General features: G+C 43.7%; 2 protein-coding genes across 3 annotated transcripts in view; one reads left to right on the top strand and one right to left on the bottom strand.

The window, feature by feature from the left end:
• The window catches only part of Veph1 (ventricular zone expressed PH domain containing 1), a 170,173-nt gene that overhangs the window by 26,371 nt on the left and 124,613 nt on the right, over positions 1-19,189 (top strand). For both annotated transcript variants that reach the window (XM_050147477.1, XM_050147476.1), the window contains exon 4: positions 1,680-1,854. In XM_050147477.1, coding sequence (XP_050003434.1) covers positions 1,680-1,854 — 175 coding nt within the window. The remainder of the gene's footprint in view (positions 1-1,679; positions 1,855-19,189) is intronic.
• Positions 12,741-18,834, bottom strand: Ptx3 (pentraxin 3). Its single transcript, XM_050147492.1, has 3 exons — positions 18,564-18,834; positions 17,708-18,109; positions 12,741-13,945 (listed from the first exon to the last, which is right to left on the bottom strand). The coding sequence occupies exons 1-3, from the start codon at positions 18,691-18,693 to the stop codon at positions 13,332-13,334; spliced, it is 1,146 nt and encodes a 381-aa protein (XP_050003449.1). The 5' UTR covers positions 18,694-18,834; the 3' UTR covers positions 12,741-13,331.

Below are 19,189 nucleotides of genomic sequence, written 5' to 3'. Positions count from 1 at the left end.
CTCCTGTGTCTGCCTTCCCAGTGCTGGGATTACGGGCACATGCCACCATGTCTGCCCTGTTTACATGGGTGGTTGGCAATGGCCATCTCTCAGCCTAACTGTATGTGATTCATTTGTTATTCAGTCTGCCATGCTGGGTCTACCCTAAGCCCAGAACGCTGTTGGAAGTGGTAGGAAGCATAACCTATGGTTGGAGCGACAAGTACCTTTCACACATATAGCAATATGAAGTCAGCTCCCAAACACATTGTATAGAAAACAGTTTTGCCTAGAGCAAGCCTAAGTGGTTGGGAATATGGTGGTCATGAATATATACAATTTATCTATAATTGTTTCCTAGTTAGTCAACTAATTGACTGATACCCTTAAGGTGAGCCACAGAATAAAGAGAGAATTTTTTTTTTTTTTTTTTTTTTGGTTTTTTGAGACAGGGTTTCTCTGTAGCTTTGGTGCCGATCCCGGAACTAGCTCTTGTAGACCAGGCTGGCCTCGAACTCACAGAGATTCGCCTGCCTCTGCCTCCCGAGTGCTGGGATTAAAGGCGTGCGCCACCACCCGGCTAAAGAGAGAATTTTTATAATCTTGAATGTCTTTGAGATTTAGTTTTATATTTATTTTTTCTTTTGAATATCATTAGCTAAAATTTCAGCACATTTCATGGACACATAGTAGACCTGAGTGCACTGTGCTTCAGTCGATTCCTGTAATGTGTCATGACGTCAAGGCAACCAGTGTTCCCTGCCCCTTGAGCTTCTGCCACTGGTCCTGCCAAGCTTTAAACATTAGCACTTGTCCTATGCAAATGTTTTTGGCACCTAACATCTGATCTCCTTCAATCCCCTTCCAGTCAGAGGATGTCAAGAAAGACCTCTAGAGGAAGGGATGCCTTTGCTGGGGCTGAAGTGATGAGGTCAACTATTGATATGGGATCACCTTTTTAAACTACGCTCGTGAGAACATGGAATATCTGCATTTTGTCTTCTAGCTAACTACACTTTACGCTGCTCTCCACTTCCTTTCATATTGTTGAAAATGAAATGAGTTCTTTTTATGAGTGAATAGGATTCATGTGTAAATACTGTTTTCAGCATCTGACTATCCTTGATTGATTCTCAAAGACAAACATCAAGCTTGTCAGCATCCCTTCGATTGTTTTTCTCAAATATACACCTGATGATCTGTACCTCCCTCTGCCCCTGATAGTTTCAACCTCTTCAGCATCCCCGGATACCCAAGCCTGTTGTCCTTCCCAGTTCCTGCCAGTTTTCCTACACATAACACTACACTGAATTACTCACAGCTTCCTAGGTTCACCACATTCTCCATTGTGCCTCCACAGTGGCTCTTTCTTCTCCAGCCTTTACCTCACCATCACCCAGCTACCCAATCCATCCCTTCAGTTCCAGCTAAGGCACCCAGTCCTCTAGAAGTCTTTCTTTACACCTCTAGGCCGGGTGCGTGCTTCTTAGCACCCTGCACCTCACAGGTCATACCCCAACTAATGCTACCAACTACCCCTAAGTCTTCCTATAAAACCAGGGGGTTCTGCATGCTGTGGAAACATGGCAGGGCTTGTGTTTTCACAGCCGATATCTAGGAGTCTAGCAAATATTTTTGACATGATTGGATAACAAATGAACAATGAGTTACTTGTTTGTTCCCTTCTTATATCTCCTCAGAATTACAACCGGACCCCTGTGATGGTCTTAGCTGTCCCCATTGCAGTGAAATTCCTCCACAGAGGCAGCAAGGAGCTGTGTAGGAACATGTCCAACTACCTGTCCCTGGCTGCCATCAGCAAGGCAGAGCTCCTGGCTGATCACACCGAGGGGATAATAAAGAGCATTCTCCAAGGTACAGTGCAAGAACTGAGCTGGGGATGGGTCTAGCAGGAACTCAGTGAGTTGCTCATCGCTCCTGGGAGTGAGGCCTTGCACGCAAAGGGGAGAGTTAGGGTTGGTTTGGTTTTGTTTTCTTTGCTGTGCTGATGGTTGACTCCGAACCATGCCAGAATGCCTCCTGGGCCAAATGAGCAAGTTTCTTTACCTGGTGAATGAAGTACTTAGATTCTCTTCCTGCCGATCCTATGGTTCTCAGTCCAGAGAGCTGTGTAGTTCATGGTTCCCGTCGAATTCCCGGCTGTGGAAAGCTCATTCTGCAATAGGTCTCTCAGTGGTTGATGAAAATGCACATTTCCTTTCATTTCCGAAAGTAAGAAGTATCTTTGGCTATATAAAATACACAGAACCAGGCACGGTGGCACACACCTTCAATGCCAGTACTTGGGAGGCAGAGGCAGGGGGATCTCTGTGAGTTCAAGGACCACCTGTTCTACATAGTGAGTTCCAGGACAGCTGCAGCTACATGGTGAGATCTTGTCTTTAAAGAAAAAAAATCAAAACAAAAGATAAAATACACAGGAAGATGTGTGATGACTTCTCTAACTCAAATATGACTGGAAACTAATTTACAAGTGTATTAAATAACACCTAGATAGATAGATGATAGATAGATAGATAGATAGATAGATAGATAGATAGATAGATAGATAGATAAAGACATCTTTATTCTTACATTATTTGAATCAAAGAACTCAAACTAATCCCCACATATGTCCTTTCTTCAACATAAGTAGAGGGTGGACTCCTGTCTATGTGAAACCTTGTTTTACTTTTTTTTTTTTTTGAAGAAAGGATTTCAGGTCAGAGGACACTATATCAAATGCCTTGATATGCATCCAAATAGTCCCAGTTCTCATTGATAAAAATGCGTGAGGTCCACAGGCATTACTGCCCATAGATTGTTTCTTCAGACCCCACAGACTCAACTTCGTGCAGAGTGCTCCTCTGCTCCTAGTGGAGGGTTTCTTGACGTCTCTGAGGATGTCCCGAATGTGCTCTGTGCCCGGCGTCCCAGGGTGAGCTCACAGTCTATGTCCTTCCGACCCAGCTTAGCACACTGCGCTAGCATTCTCCACATGACTCTGCTCCCGGCAGGGTCCACACAGAGGCTCTGTGACACCCTGTCAGAATGGTGGCCTCTGCCCTCAGGTTCCTCCTCCCCTGAAGCTTCAGGAACCTAGAGTTCCACGTGGCAGCCTCTGGCAGTAGAACAGCAATCTTTTCCCCTGATGTTACACCTTGGTTACATCTTGGTAGACATGCCCAAAGCAGGCTGCTTACCTCGGGTACCATAGGTTGTTCTGTGTTTACAATAAGAGAGGGAGTATACTCTTCCCAGATGTTTGGCTCAGCTGTTGACCTCTCGCCCAGATGAGCAAGGCAAGAGGTTCAATGCCCATTGCTGAAAAAAAAAATTATAATTAAAAACACCAAAGCATTCTCTTTCCTTTCCTGAAATCAGAAAGTAACTGTCCCCCTCTGCGTACCCCCGGTCCATGCCATCTTCTCACACCCCCACCCCCCACCCCACCCCTCTTGCACCCCATTCTTAGAATGCCTACTGCCTGCCAAGGACAAAGATTTTGTCCCCACCTCAAGCTCAAATGTCAGAGACTCCTAAGGCGACTCCTGGTCAGTCTAGCCCACAGTCTGCCAGATGCCCAGATATATCTGACCACCCGGGAGAGGTAGGTGTGTCGCTCAGCCTGGGCTTCTCGGTAAAGATTTGCCACTAGTAATGTTAGTCAGTGGTCTTGTACCTCATTTCCTTTGGCCACAGGATCAAATTGCTAATTTTACTTCACATATGATTGATTTTGATGCGAGTCCAGAAATGCAATCCATCTTTTATTTTTACCACTTTGAAAACATTTTTTGGGAAAAAAATCCATAGAAAATACAAACGCACCACAAGCATTGTAACTATGGGAAGTGGATTTGTGAGAAATAGATTTATATAAAAGAATGAATCCTCTCTTTAAGGCTGCCAGGAGTTTAGCTCATAATTTTGAGGCTTTTAGAATGTTATTTCGAGGACAAAGAGATCTTTGAAACACAAAAATCAACTCTAAAATCACTGCAAGCATTTGAAATAAACAAATGATTTGGTTTATTTGATCTGGCACTCTGAAAATTGCCGTAGACCCGAGAGTAACTTGACCTGTGAGTGGCTGCGTCTGCGTATCGAGGGTTTTGATTCGGAGGACTGTCATGACTATAAAGCCCCATCCACAGTGCATGCGAGTTGCAGAGGAGAAAGGATTCTGAGTAGTGAGTTCTTTGCTCTGCAAGTCTTCATTTGATGCTCCCAGTGAGCAGCTTTAGTGAACTCCTTGGGGGTCTTTCTTCATTACATGTAGTTTCTTCTCAACGTCAGACTGTTGTCTTTGATCTGCGACTGTCTTCTTTGATCTGTAGTATCCTGGTCTTTAGACTGTTGTCTTTGATCTGTCACTGTCTTCTTTGATCTGAAGTATCCTGATCTTTAGACTGTTGTCTTTGATCCGTCACTGTCTTCTTTGATCTGAAGTATCCTAATCGTCATTCTCTTGGACTTCTACTCTTACGGAAAGGTTAGTGGTCACCTGTTCAATGACAATACTTACAATAACATTATAATAATAAAGTCAGACAATTTTCGTGTCAAATGTTGAATTAGTCCACTTGTACGATTTAGATCAGCATTACTCGTGAGAACTGCAAAGCAGAAATCCTATTATTCTATTTTACTGGGCAGTAACACTTTAAGTAACAAACACCTTGGTATAAATGACTTGATGGAGAGGCTAAAGAAAAGGAGGAGGAGAAAGAAGAAGAAGAGGAGGAGGAGAATGAAAATGACAAAGAATGGGGGGAGAAGAGGAGGAGAAAAGAATAGGAGAAGAGGGGAGGAGAAATAGGGAGAGGGCAAGGAAGAAAAGAAGTAGGAGGAGGAAGAGGAGGATAAAAAAGAGAAATGAAGAAGATAAAAAAGAAAAAGGAGGAAGGGGAGGAAGAGGGAGAAAGAGGAAGAGGGAACAAAAGAAGAGAACTGAGAAGAAGAGGAGAAGAGGAACAACTCCTTGTTGACACATGAACGGTCCATGGGCGGATTCTTCCCATTGACTTGATGTGGGCCTCAGAGGTGGCCCTGAAAGCTGTGGCTAAGCATCCGTCTGCTGTACTGTTTTGCTTTTATGTCCCAGAGCATGGGCCTTCATACTGTCTGGCTCACATCATTGTGAATACCAATTACACAAAGTCCACATCCAATCTGATTTCCTGTTTTTGATCCAACTCTGGCAACCTGACTGTTTCTGAACAGACACGTCATCCTTGCTGGGAGACACCGAATATCAGTTGTCTGCTGAGACCCTGAGCTACCCCAGAAAAGGAGGTGGCCATGGACTGCCACATAACCACGTGAGTGGGGAGTTAGGAAGGACTGGGTCTCAGAAAATCTGCTGTGCGAATGAAAGGGCTTTGTGGAAGCCACAATTGCCCACCCTTTTTGCACACACGTAACTGACTAGAATTAAATGTTAGCCATTTCACCCCAAAGCAGCCTCTGCCGTTGAATCCCAGATCCACTGAATACTGGTTGTATTTGTATTTTTCTGAGCACCCGCTTTCTTACTGTGTAAATTGAGATGTCCAAACAATGACATAACAGCACAGCCTAGTCTGACCTCAGTAAATATTAGCTAAGATGGTGATGGTAACAATGATGACAGCCTGCCTCTATTTGAGTACTTTAGTGCCAGGAGATAGATGCACTGTTTCTGGTGAAAACTCACATCTTGTGGGCCTATTTGGTTCTTTTGGTGAATGTTCTTTCCCTGTGTCCTCCTCTTGGGCCTCTTCGGTGATGAGCTTTCAAAGACAGAGCATCGTTTCTCATGGCTCCTCATGTTTGTACCCTTTGTTTTCTTCTCCAGTCATAACAAGCAGTTCCCCTTCTAGTTCACAGACTCAGCCAAAGATGACTTAATTCTGAGTCATTCTGCAAGATGCACCCTGGTCCCTTCCATGTGGCCTGACCTCTTGAGTTCTCCCTGGTTCTCCTGTCAGCACTGAGCAGTGTACGGCTCATGGCTGAGTGTAATGGTCTAAACTGTCTCTGTCCGGACTAAGTGGATGTCTCTCCCTGCTTAAAAGCCTAATGCAGTCTTAAGATGGAGTTGTTTTCTTTTATTCGGCCAGTCACACAGCCACGTCTTTATTCCTACTGATCTCTTCTTCTGCTGTGTCTTCAAAGATTTTCTTTGTTAAACACACACCACACATGCGCGCACACGTGCACACATACACCAGTAAAACCCTGTCCCATTTTGCTTTGTTGGAAAATTTTAACAAATATTACAATGAATAGATCATTAGAATCGTACCTTCATTTTTCAGAAAGTTGAAAAGGAAGTATATGTTCCATCTAATTCTCCAAGTCTGATATATTCACAAACCAACACCAGACAAAGTCATTATCAAAAATAAAAACACACATTCCTCTTAGTCATGGACATAGATGGACATAGATGTACACATTACAAATAAACACACTGTAAACACCTTAGGGGAAAAAAACTGCACAGCATTTACTGAGGGCAGACTTGATCTCAGATTCTCACCGCTGACTCATATACATGTTCCTCTGTGTATTTTATGAGGGAGGAACTGTTGCCATCCCATTTTATAAGATGCATAATAACCCAGTTGGATTTATTCCAGGAATACAAAATAGTTTCCTGTTTGAATTACCCCACAGTAAAAACTGAGCGGGGAGGATATCATGCTATTAGTGTACGTGTCTTATAAGATTAAAAACAAATCAAACTAGGAAATTTTGAGAACTCCCTTAACTGGATTAGGGGGGTATGTTTATGTATCTGGTTGTGAATGAGTAGAAGCATGCCTTTAAGCTCAGGAAAGGGACAATGAGACTTGTGTATCATTTCTCTTTACCATGGCACTGAAAAGCATAGCCTAGACACCAGAATAAATTATAATACTTATCATAAAGTCATAAGTGAATGCAAAATATTATATATAATATGGTTTATGCACAACATATAGGACTATATATATATATAACTTTTGAGAATAAAATCCAGATTTCTTTGAAAGTAGTCAAATGAAGCATAGACATGTGGGGACACTATACCATCTTTACGGGTGGGAGACACTGGTGTAGCAAAAATATGATTTTCAATAATATTTAGTGCGATTCTGACAAAATACCAAAGGAAAGTTTGATGAAAGATGACAATCTGATTTTTAAAATTTACAAGTCAGATAAAGCAATTCCGCAGGAGAGCATGACCATGACATCATAGTAATTACTGCCGCCCATGGTGCTGTAAAGAGAGAAAAATGGCCCTGCAGCGGAATTGAGAGGGCGAGAACAAACCTAGGCAACGTGGAAATGGAGGGTGTGGTGGGAGGTCTCTGCAATAGAGAAGAGTTGAATCTTTAGTGAATGTTGCAGAAATAATTGCCCGTATCAAAGCGTACCGAGATTAATTTGAGACAGAATGAAGACCTAAATGTAGAGTGTGAAAGTCTGGTTCTTTATATTAGTAAAACTATCTGTCTGTCTGTCTATCGGTCTCTATCTCTCTTTTAATGGCTGGGCATCTCTCTAGGGATTACGAACCTCTGTGGATGGATATGAGTCTACACCCGATATTTTAATATGAACCTGGTCCATTGCAGATGCTCAATTAGAGGTGGGAAGGATGTCACCGGTGGCAGGAAGGGGAGTCACAGTGACCAGCGTGCTGAGCGCTGTGTGGGCTGTAGGGTTTTATCTAATTAAGCTTCGTCGGCCACGTGTGGCACATAAAATCCCTGCCATAATACATGGGGCGTCAACTTTCTCTCTCCATTTGTCCGAGACAGCTCAGCATTTAGTGGTTTGGATTTCCGTGTCACATAGGGAAAGAAATGAGGTAAATTTATCATAATTAGCTGGACAGCCTTTTCCAGGCGGTTGCCAGCAAGTCAGAAAGGAATCTGGACTCTTGCTGAGGCAACACTTTATTTTCTCAAAGATTTTCTACTTAAGTTTCAAATCATTCGAGGTCGCCTTGTGATTTGTGCAAGGGGACGGTATAAAAGGTCTGTGGACGGAGACGGGTATTTCCGTCCTTACCTCTGGTTTGGGGAGGGGGAGGACAGAACAACAGCACGTGCAGATTTAATAGCAGGGACGGGCGCAGCATGACAGAGTTACAAGTCAATATTTGCAAAGGGCTTCTTCCTCTGGGACCCACAAATAACCATGCGAAGTTGAAGACACACATTTTATAGGCCTTCTAGAATACAGCGTCCGCTTCATGGGCGTAAGATAAGGTCACTCACACAGCTCTGAGCACCGAGTGTGCTTCTGTCTTTGATCATGGACAAGCAGCATGGTCCGCTCTCATGGCACAGAACAAGTCTATAGGATTATTCAGAACAAGATTCTGAAGTTGTGTAATCTAAAATCACACATGGTGCAACTTAGACAGAAAGTAAATTCCACCTTCCTGTGACATATTCGTCTTCATTTTTAATCCAAGGACCTTGCATCGACTGTTTTTCTTTATTATAATTTAGTCTAGGTTCATTTTGTAGCCGCCCTTTGTTAGAAAAAGAGCATTCCTAATTAAATGTGTGCATGTGTGTGTGTGTGAGAGAGAGAGAGAGAGAGAGAGAGAGAGAGAGAGAGAGAGAGAGAGAGCTTGTTGTATAACCACAAGGACCTGATTTTGGATCCCAGCTCACAAATAACAGGCAAACCATGGTCTTTACTCACCTGTAACCTCAGCAGTGTGTGGGGCAGAGGGAGGAGAAAGACTCTCTGAGGCTCGACAGCTGCCAGCCTAGCAGGATAAATTAATAAATGCAAGCTTCATGCTCACACAGAGACAACCCTTATCAAAGGAGAAAGGCAGAGGATGATAAAAGAGAATACCCAATGCCTTCCTCTAGCCTCTACGCATGCCCGCACACACACACATGCATACACATACACACGCACACACGGCTCACACATGCAAAACCCATGACATCATTTTGCTAAAGGAAAGGTTCTAAGTTTACTATTTCACACACTGTTAGGGGAAAGCTGCTAGCCCTACCTCTCACAAGTAGCAAGGTTAACTGTAGACATTACTATATGCTTGTTGCACGCACATTTCCATCCTAGTGACCCAAGTCACCTTTGCACAATCATTCTTGTCTTAGTTTCTAATCCAAGGGAGGGTATTCAGTGTTTCTTTATGATTTTTTGTAGACATCCTTTGTCTGAGTAAGATTTTACTAATTTTACATGATCCCAAGCAGACTGATTTTTACTACGGAAGGAGTAAAGTCTCATCCTCTAAATTGAAGTCCTATTACAAATATTCAGCCTGAATGTTGACAGGAGTAGTAAAGGATTAGATATAGCATGGTAAAAAGTCGATCCAATCATGGTTTGAGAAATAGAGAGGCCCCCAGAGAGAAAAGGACTTCCCCGTGGCTGTCGGGGCTGGTGCCGGTGCGTTTGTACCTTCCTTGTTTCGCCGGCAGGTGTTGCTGTGGGGTAAAGGAAGCCTGCACAGCCTGGATGTCTGGGTGCTGATCTTGACACAGCCACAGTGTGGAGGAGTCTCTTTGTTACAGTGTTATTCCGTTGCTTATTTATGCTTTAGCACATGGGAATAACGCCGGGGAATATCTTAAGACATATCTCATTTCAAAAGTGATTTGATGAGGCAGAAAACACTTTTATGTCTGATATCTGCTTAGGGATTTTGTTTTGTTTATATAATTTGAGATGTGTGGAGATTAGTTGAGTGTGTCTCCTAATTAGTAAGCTCGTACTTGGTGGTGCCAGGGTTTAAACATTGGCTTTCTGGCCTGAAGCCCTGGCAAGCTTTTTTCTGCACTTCAGATTGATCAAGCTGCAAGGATCAATAATCTGATACCTTCATATTCATAAAGCCCAAGAATACTATAAATCAATATGCACAATTGCTTTAGCCAAGGCATTTGCAGTTAGGAATTCCGCTTCTTGACTGGCTAAAAGACAATCAAATATTCTGGAAATATTTGATCCTGGCATGTGTTTCAAATAAAGTGCTTCCTAACATGTGAATAGGGAAGGAATTAAATAAAAGTCAATCATAAGATCTTCCTGTTTGTCAGCCGTGTTCCCACGAGTGTGAAGTCAATTAAGCGCCAAACTCTAAACCCAAACTCTGACATCCTATAATAGATACTTAAAAATTAAATGTTCTAAATATAAAATTGTTAATGCTTAAAGGTTGATTGTTACTGTAATCGGCAAGGAAAACATCAACTATGCTTTGTTCGTGTACACAAAATGTCACCCTACTAATCAATACATAAATACACACTAGAGTGACCAACTCTCCCAGTGTGCCCAGGGACATGGAAACTTTGAAAATGCCAGAACAGGTCCAGGAAACCTAGTCACTCTACTTTATACCAGTAATAATACTAACCATATATAATAGATGGTATTATATATTAGCGACACATGTGTTTGCATTCTAACAACCTGAGCCATGTTGTACAATTATTATGCTACACTGTCACGTGACAACACCCTCAATAACAACACGGTGGACAGAACCATGTGTCACGGTGCTGAACCATGCCAGCAAGCTGGTATTTCTTTGGGGATATTTGATCTCAGTTCTGCAAATTGCTTATTTCTTCTTGCTGATACGCTTACATTCTGAAATTCCTTAAGTATTGATGGTTAGTTTTTCAGCTAGTGTCGTGAGAATTTGTAAAAAAGACAACAAAATTCACCGGCACGCTGGGAATTTGGAAGAAAATAAAGTGCATTGTCTTTTTAAGCTTGTTTTTTCCTAATCACTGAACCTGGATTAGATTGTGACAACTAATAATGGATTTTAAAAGATTGGTGTATTTTTTTCCTCTGGTGTCAAAGAAGTCCAGGGGAAAGCAGTCCAGAGTTGGCTTCACAATTCCCAGAAACCTTGGCTTCTTCATTATGATTGCTCCAAATCTCATACTGTGATATGGTTGCTGGAATTCTAGCCACTATTACCACATTCGAAACAGGCAAAAACTAGACAACTATTACCACATTCGAAACAGACAAAAACTAGATAGATAAATCACATAGATTGTATACAGGAAGTAGTTTATCACCGACCAGAACTTGGGAAAGTAATGCTGAGAAACCCTGGTGTCTTAGTTGCTGTGTATACCACTAACGCTGGAGTTCTGTTACTTCGGGAAAGAGTTAAAGTTGAGATAAGAGAACAATCAAAAGTCCTTGTATTAATACCCATCCAGTCTCGCTGGTTTAGCAGATGAAATGTCTCTGTTTATAGCCCCATGACATCTTTGTTTTCTTTTGTTTGTTTCTTCATTGCCCTCAATCACAGCTGACTTGGTCAGCATTGACATCCCAAGATACATACTAATCAAATGCTCTTGATAAAAAATAATTAATACATAAAAGCCAACTTTTGCGATACTAGGCAAGGAAAACATCAACTTGCTTTGGTGACGTACACAAAGTGTCACTATGCTAATCATATATAAATGCTTATTAGAATGACCAGTTAATATTGTCGGCATATGAATTTGTTCTTATCTCGGCCCATATCTTCTGAGGTGTTTAAACAGGTTTAATTTGTGCAGGCACATGGCTAACTCTCTCAGGCTGGGTCTGGTATTGCTTCCAGATGAAAATGTAGTCATACAGAGACTAGCTAGATAGGGGCTTAGCATGGCGCCAATGTATCAGAAATGTTGAGTTGTATAATTCTCGAGACTGGAAGAATGGCCTGTGTTTCAGTTCTCAGGCTCATGGGCCTAACTTTATAGACTTCAAGACCTGGATGAAGCATGATTTCATGAGCCTCCTTCAAACCTGTTAGACTCATGGAGCTGTTTCTGAAAGCCCCTGGGTCTGTGTTCCTTTCTTTTACTGAGAAGACCAAGGCAAATGCGTGAGGAAGCTCAGCTAGAGAGCTACAGATTTATCTATCCCTGGCCCTGCTCGCCACACCTCAGGAGCAGGAATGTCCCATGGCTCTTTAACTGTCTCTTTAGGATCTATGCTTACTTTGGTCCCATGGTATTTCTGTGACAGTTTTACGAGGTTCTAGAAGTCCTTGCATAGAATCCTTAAGAGGAGATGGTTTGACCGAGGTCTTACCAGAACTGCTGAAAATGCAGGGTTGGCTGGCCTTTCCCTTGTAAGGAAGAAGGTGAATAGGCCTTGCTTCTTCTCAAGATTGATGATTCTTTGATAGATAGCCCTACCATGTGTGTCCCACAGGTAGCCCCTAGGCCACACACACCCCAGCAGATTCATGAATGCACCAAACTCCAACTTACTTAAAGCATGATGAACACTTTCATTTTCCCATTTTCTTTTCTGATAACTTGATTGTTCAACTCTTCACTATGAATTTGGTAGATGACAGCTCTATGTGGCAATGTCAAGCAAGAGCTGATGCATGCGTCTTGCGGTCACGTATATGTGGCATGTCTACCTGGAGAAGTCAGATAATACATGTATGTTTGTGTCGCAGCAGGGTAGAAAATTGCACAAGCTCGTGGATTCGTTAAATCATTTCTTTCTCAGTTCCGTAGCTGAAAAAACTAAAGCCTGGATAGATGAACACATTTAGCATTTCTTACAATCTGAGGGACACCAAAGCTTAGGACAGCAGTAGAGTTCGCTTCTAAGCAATGTTAACCATTGCTGCGTTCATAGCAGTCTCTGAAAGCGACTTGCCTACTTTAGATGAAAAAATAGGGGAAAAAAAAACACTGTGGATTCGCTTCAAAGCAGCTCTTAAACTTCAATTAGAGGACGACACAGGATAGCTTTATAAAATATTTTATTTACAGTAGAGTTTTACAAAAATAAAATTAATACAAACCCATTTCACAATATAAGTTACACGGCTGTCTCTCCCACATGGAACACTGGCTGCTAACACGCAGGCTACATTTATGTTTGTTAATAAGTCACTTTGTGGTATAAATATGTCCTTCTCGCCCTCCCTCTTGTCACAGGGTATGCCATAAGGAATGAGCAGTGGGCAACAGAGCTTGTTTTGTTATTCTTCCAGTATAAAAAATGTCTCTGGCCAAAACAAAATTAACCAAAGCAAAGGAACACAATCGTCCTTCTGTTCAGAGTCCAGTCCTGCTCAGTGATCTGAGGATATCTCTGACAGAGGCAGACATTAATCTGAAGGCACCACAAGCAGAAGGCTTAGTAACAATGCCCCCAAGCCTTCTCCTTCAACTGTTTATTCAGTATTTTGCCAAGATAAATAAAGATAATCTCAAGTCTCTCCTTCATTAGTCTCAAGTGTTCTTAATACACACTGGAGCTTTTAGGCTTTCCCAAGCAGCCTACATTTAAAATGTGAGTCTCCTTTGGCTTCAAGTAGAGTTTCACAACACTTAGAAAACATACTGAGCTCCTCCGTGTGGCTGGATTTCGGTAACTCCCCACCCGACGACGTTTCCCCTGATGTGGCAAGACTCGGCTTCTCCACTCTCCCGTATCTCCTCCTCACTGAGAACACGATCCCAGATATTGAAGCCTGTGATTCTTCCAGAAAATGCTAATGTTTCATCAAAGCCCCCACCTACACAGCAACCATTCTTTTCCTGGCCAATCTGTAGGAGTCCACCCTCAGGGACAGGGTGACTCATGGCCATCCCCTCAGTGGTGGCCACTAGCTCCCCGTTTACCCATAAGGACATGCTCCCCTGCTCTGAACTCCAGGTGCCACAGAGGTGGGTCCACCTCCCCAGGGAAACCACAGTGTCTGAAGCCAGCTGATTCTCTCTTCCCCCCACCACAAACACTAGGGACTGGGAGCTGAGGTACAACTGGATCTCGTAGGGATTCCACTTTGTGCCATAAGAAAACAGGATGGTTTTGTTTAATACATCTGTGGCTTTGACCCAGATGCAAGCGCTAAAAGATTCAAGCTTCATTGGTCTCACAGGATGCACGCTTCCAAAAATCTTCTTGGACCGCATTGGGAATAAAATTGCTGTTTCGCAACCTGGAGTAGCAAGAAAGAACACGAGAAAAAAAAGTTCTGATTCATTCGGTTATTTTGGTATTCGGTTATGCTAACATAAGCACGTTAGCTATACTATATAACTATATACTGTTATATATGTTATATGTGTTATGACTTGCGGGGCCTCTGGTTTGATCTCTACAGAGCATGGAGGATAAAAGTGAGGAAGAGTTACTTGACTTTTTCAGTGAAACAACCCAATAAAAGAGTTTGCAAACAGAAGGGGAATGCCAACTCAACCCACAAATACCAAAAACCATGGTGAATAACCATTCCCTTCCGATCCACTTCTCAGTTTTACTGGTTTTCATTAAAATGTCGAATCACAATGAGTTAGCTTCGCAAGATTTTATTATCTACGAGGATTTAAAATCCACCCCATTTTCTTCTTATTTTTGCTGTGATCCTAAAACAATAAACCTATGAAACTTATAGGACATAGCTCATTCTAGGCAGTCGTTATTAGCATGTCTTTTAGAATAGCAATGTCACCAGGGAATACATTTTTATGTACCACATGATCTTGGATATTGGTAGTTTTGCAGAGTTTATAGGAAACTTATTACTGGCCTTTTCAAACAAGCCTTTAAGTAGCCTAAGCTGACCTGGGGGGGGGGCAGATAACTAGCAATAATTTCGAACTTCTGCTTCTCCTGTCTCCACCTCCGAGGGACTGAATTCATTGGGGCACATCACCAGGGCCGACTTGCAAAGTGCCCTTGACCAGAAGCACAGCATACAAGGATGGCGAATGTTTATCAAGTGCTCATTGTGTCTCAGATGGTGTTCTAATCAATTTCTTCATCATCTTAATGCATCCTCCTTCTTGCTCTTAAAGTCCCTCTATTCCCACTTCATAGGGATACAACTGAGGCAAGAAGTAACTCACCTATGTTTCTATAGCTGATACATTCGTACACTCGGGCTTTAGTTTAGCTAATCTGTTTACAGAGGCCAACACATTCTATTGTCTGTTACTAGAAGCCCTGGATTCCGAGTTATTAACTGCTAGCGGGTATGATGCAGCCTTTTATGAAGCCTATAATCTCAGCAGGCCTTAGTGTTGTCTATATTTAAAGTGTGTGGGGCGGAGCTCTCTTCTTCAAATCTGTAAGTTACGTGTACACAGTACTCAAATCCGGGCAGGCCAAGGATTTGCTTTAAAACTTAGTTACACCACTATAGAAAACCCTTTTAAAGGAGGGATTCTTCCAAAAGACTTTGTTACAGATTGTGTTTCTGCTGAGAACATCCAGAAGACAGGGACATTTGGACATAGGATGGGGACACATTTGTTCTCACCTCTGCTGATCTCAAGGCCATATGGGCAGCTAAGATGTGGAAGTAAAGACCTAGAAAGGCTAAAGTCTTGACCACATGGGCTCTGCTTCATGTTACATCTGAAAACACTGCAGTAGGCTGGATTTTCACGCAATAATAACCCAAAGGACATGGTGTGAGATGGCTAGTCAACCCCTCAAGAACTTAAACACTAACTGCTGAATCAACAGAGCTTGTGGGCATTCAACGTCCTGTAACATGCAGCAAATTCCTACAAGTGGCTCTGAGCTAGACTCTGTCCAGAAAACACCAAACATAGACCATATCTTTTAGTAATAGTCAAAAAAAAACTTTTGAAATGTAGAAAAATTGCAGAACAGCAAAAAACAATAGCAATGCCCCCAATTAATAGCATCAGATGAACATTCTGAGCATCCATGGAAAAGAAATTTAAATGAGGCATTTTCAAGGTGGAATTATCGCTCTCGCTGCAACAATGAAATCAAATAATGGTTGTGGAAACCAAAGATAACTATTTGTGTGCATTTGAAATCCCCTGGGGGGACTGGAGAGATGGCTCAGCGGTTAAGAGCACTGCCTGCTCTTCCAAAGGTCCTGAGTTCAATTCCCGGCAACCACATGGTGGCTCACAACCATCTGTAATGAGGTCTGGTGCCCTCTTCTGGGCTGCAGGCACACACACCGACAGAATATTGTGTACATAATAAATAAATTAAAAAAAAAAGAAATCCCCTGGCCTCTGTAAGTTTAAGTACTGTCCAAGAAGGCACCCGCTACAATCTAATTATCTGCCTTCCTGTTTAAATAAGGCCAGGAAGTGAGGATTGCATTCCACGGCTACCCATGACTATGTCTGGGAGACCCAGCATCCCTGTAGGCTGCGGCAGCTACTTGGGTTCATGCTGCAGAGTAGTATGTAGGCAGATTTTGTGGAATTCTTTTTATGAAACAGTGATTGAGCCTCCTGGGACCCCTTTGAAATGTCAGAAACTCTCTCATGAAATGGCTTTTAGCTAATAAGACTTTGTAATTATATTATCAAAGACCAAGCGAAATTAAAACCAGGTTCTTAGGAGGCAGACCACAGCATGATTTTTAGAAACCCTCTGGGAGCCAAGCTGGCAGGACGGCAAGGGAGGGCAAATCAAAGCCCGTGTGTGAAAGTGTTATTGGGTATAATAGACATCAATAGTTTAGAGTTGGGAAGTGTATCCATCCCTCTTCTGGCATAGGTGAGGATACAAATTAGAGGAACTCTTTCTGGTGTGTGTGCAGGAGGATACTTTGTATGTACGTGACTTTACCCAGTTTGCAAAACAAACATCCATGTGTTTAAAATTGTCGAAGAATTACCACATTTAAGGTTTACTTCCGAATTGACTTTATGCTTTTTCTCCCAAGACCTACTTAGGTTTAAGGCCGTAAGCCTCCATACTGACAAACAGTCCTCAAATATTTGGGAAAGTTCTGCAGAGGAATGGGCCGTGCCCTAGATTGTCCTTCCTCCTACCTCGGTCAATAAGCTTCGTTTCCTTAGAAATACTGGATAGGTTGGCATTGTTTCTGAGACTCATGAGAAGCCCAAGGAATATTTTTCTATCTAAGACACTAATTTCTAGAATAAGCCACATTATATCACTACCTCCTCAGAAATTTGACTTAAGAAGCCAAATTCTTATTCTATTCCCGTGCACCAATGTTCTGTTTCTTTAATTTTAAAAGTGTGACGTTGGGGGCCCTACACAGTTGTGGATTTTATGGGCTTTGACAAGTTGCACAGTCTGTACAGCCGGGTTCTTGTGTGGTCCTGGGGTCTAGATGGAGTGGTCCTAATACATCCCTAATTCCTGTTCCTGACTTTATAGGACTTATTCCAAAGCCCACATCCCTTGACCTTCACTGTGCTGAGGAAACCCTGGCGGAATTCTGCTGACTCTGCAGGAGACCCAATTAGGCTCAAGTCGGCTCAGATGAAGCCTAAGGGGAGGAGTCCCTATAGAGAGGTTGGGAAAGTCGCTGGAGTAAGCCCTGGCCCTGAAGTAGTGTGGGAAATCAGAGCTCGCCTAAAGAGAGCGACCGGATAAAATTAGAAGATGTGGAAATCCCTAACGGAGGGACTCGGGGCAGCAAGTAGGGCCACAGTTAAACACCTGCCAATGGAGCTCCTCTAATATCTGGTTGGATCCGGTATCAGGGACCTCTGACGTCTACTTCCAGATTGACGGTTAAATCCCCGCTTTCTTTTGTTTCCTCGGGCTGAGAAACACTTTTCAGAGGCACTGTGTCTGTCTTGTGTGGTGTATCTGAGCTCTGTGAGCCTGCATATGAAAAATTCCAGGGCTCTGAGTTTGAGGGTCCCCACTAAAGCGTGCCTGATGTGATTAAGTGCCGCGGACTCTAGGGACAAAGGCGATGGTGGGTTCTGTGCCCGGCGCTTACCTGCTGGCAGCCAGCGGCGGGCCACCCAGCTCTGCACCGCGCTCAGATGGGCACGCGTCCGCTGCAGTTCCTCCAGCACTGCGCCCAGGCCAGGCACTGCCGCTTGGGGCCGCCGCGCCTCCGCATCCTCCAGGCGTGCCAGCCTGCGGCTCGCATCGCGGCTCTCCTGCAGCAGCGGCTCCAGGACCCGCGCCAGCCTGGCGTCCGCAGGGCCCCCGGCAGCACATGGCCTCGCCATGCCGCCCGCCAGCCGGCCCAGGTCGGCCCGCAGCCGCTGCAACTCGCCCCGGAGGACGTCGTCGGTGGCCTGCAGCAGCATGCCCTCCCGCATCTGCGAGTTCTCCAGCATGATGAACAGCTTGTCCCACTCCGAGTGCTCTGGGCGGCAGTCGCATGGCGTGGCTAGAGCGCGGGACACACACAACGTTACCAGCCTGCCCCAGCCGGTGGGTTGCACCCTCAGTCACCCCAAGTTTCAGCCTGTCCCCAGCAAACCTCCTCTTTCTGAAAACAGCGAGCGAGCGTGTTAACTCAAAAATAACGCAGCAACCATTTTTTTTAAAACGGGACAAGTTTAACCTAACTCTGGGGAATTGCCATTCATGTAGCTAAAAACAGTTAAAGAACAGTGATTTCATATGCTCTAATTCATTATCTATGTTGCAAAAAATAATTTAAAACCTCTGGCTTTTCCCAGGTAGTCCTCACTGTTACAAAACAAAGTACGATTTTAACTTGTTTCATTGGCTACTAAGTATATGTATGTCATTTTACACCACCACCACCACCCCCCCCCCCGCGCCCCAAATGCGAGTTGTGTAGTCGGGGTGAGCTGAGAAAGTTTAAATGAACTTACGGTCCTCGGTGGGATGAAGTCCATTGTCTATTTCGTTGTCCAGATTCACGTACATGAGCTCATAGTCGTCAGAGGTCTCAGCCAACACTGCAGACCAGAAAGCACAAAGCAGAATCGCAGGGAGATGCATTGCGGGAGAGATGGAGTTCGCTAAGCAGCTGCCTTAGGGGAGGAAGCCGGGCTCTTCAGTGAGCCGAATTTGAGCCCGGGAGAGATAGAGGGAGGCTGGAGAGAAAGCCCTTAATAAAGGCTCCAAAGCCTGAACCGGGATGCATGAGTAATGCCGGTGGCACAGCGCGAGGGAGTTCCCCTGGATTTGGGGGAGGGGGTTGGGTGGGAGGGCAAGGGAGCCGAAGAAGAGATTGCACAATGTTAAAACCACAAAGGTCCACACTGAAGGCAGATTAATTAGGGGAGGGGGGAGGGAAGCAGGACTTCGCTGGTCCCCATGAAGTTTAGCTGCTGTACTGCTGTAACTGGGGTGGGGGGTGGGGGCAACACGACCCAGAGGTGAGAGGCGAATCTTCATTTTTGGCACTTTGTGTGAGTTTTAATTGTTCCCTCACCCCTTAAGTTAGAGAAAACTCTTTTCACTTTCTTTTTGGACACTTTCTCAAGTCCGAGGT

This window comes from Alexandromys fortis, unplaced genomic scaffold (genome assembly GCF_014885135.2).
Source record: "Alexandromys fortis isolate MF-2015 unplaced genomic scaffold, M_Fortis_MF-2015_v1.1 scaffold_53, whole genome shotgun sequence".
Classification (NCBI taxonomy): Eukaryota; Metazoa; Chordata; class Mammalia; order Rodentia; family Cricetidae; genus Alexandromys; species Alexandromys fortis.
The sequence above is the reverse complement of the archived record's forward strand: the minus strand, read 5'-3'. Positions and strand labels throughout refer to the sequence as shown.

Excerpts from the sequence above, each read along its gene's own strand:
- Ptx3 (XM_050147492.1), bottom strand. The coding sequence starts at position 18,693 with ATGCATCTCCCTGCGATTCTGCTTTGTGCTTTCTGGTCTGCAGTGTTG. Across the intron at positions 18,110-18,563 it reads ACTTCATCCCACCGAGGACC|CCACGCCATGCGACTGCCGC; the intron begins GTAAGTTCATTT and ends CCCGCGCTCTAG. Across the intron at positions 13,946-17,707 it reads CCGCCGCTGGCTGCCAGCAG|GTTGCGAAACAGCAATTTTA; the intron begins GTAAGCGCCGGG and ends TTGCTACTCCAG.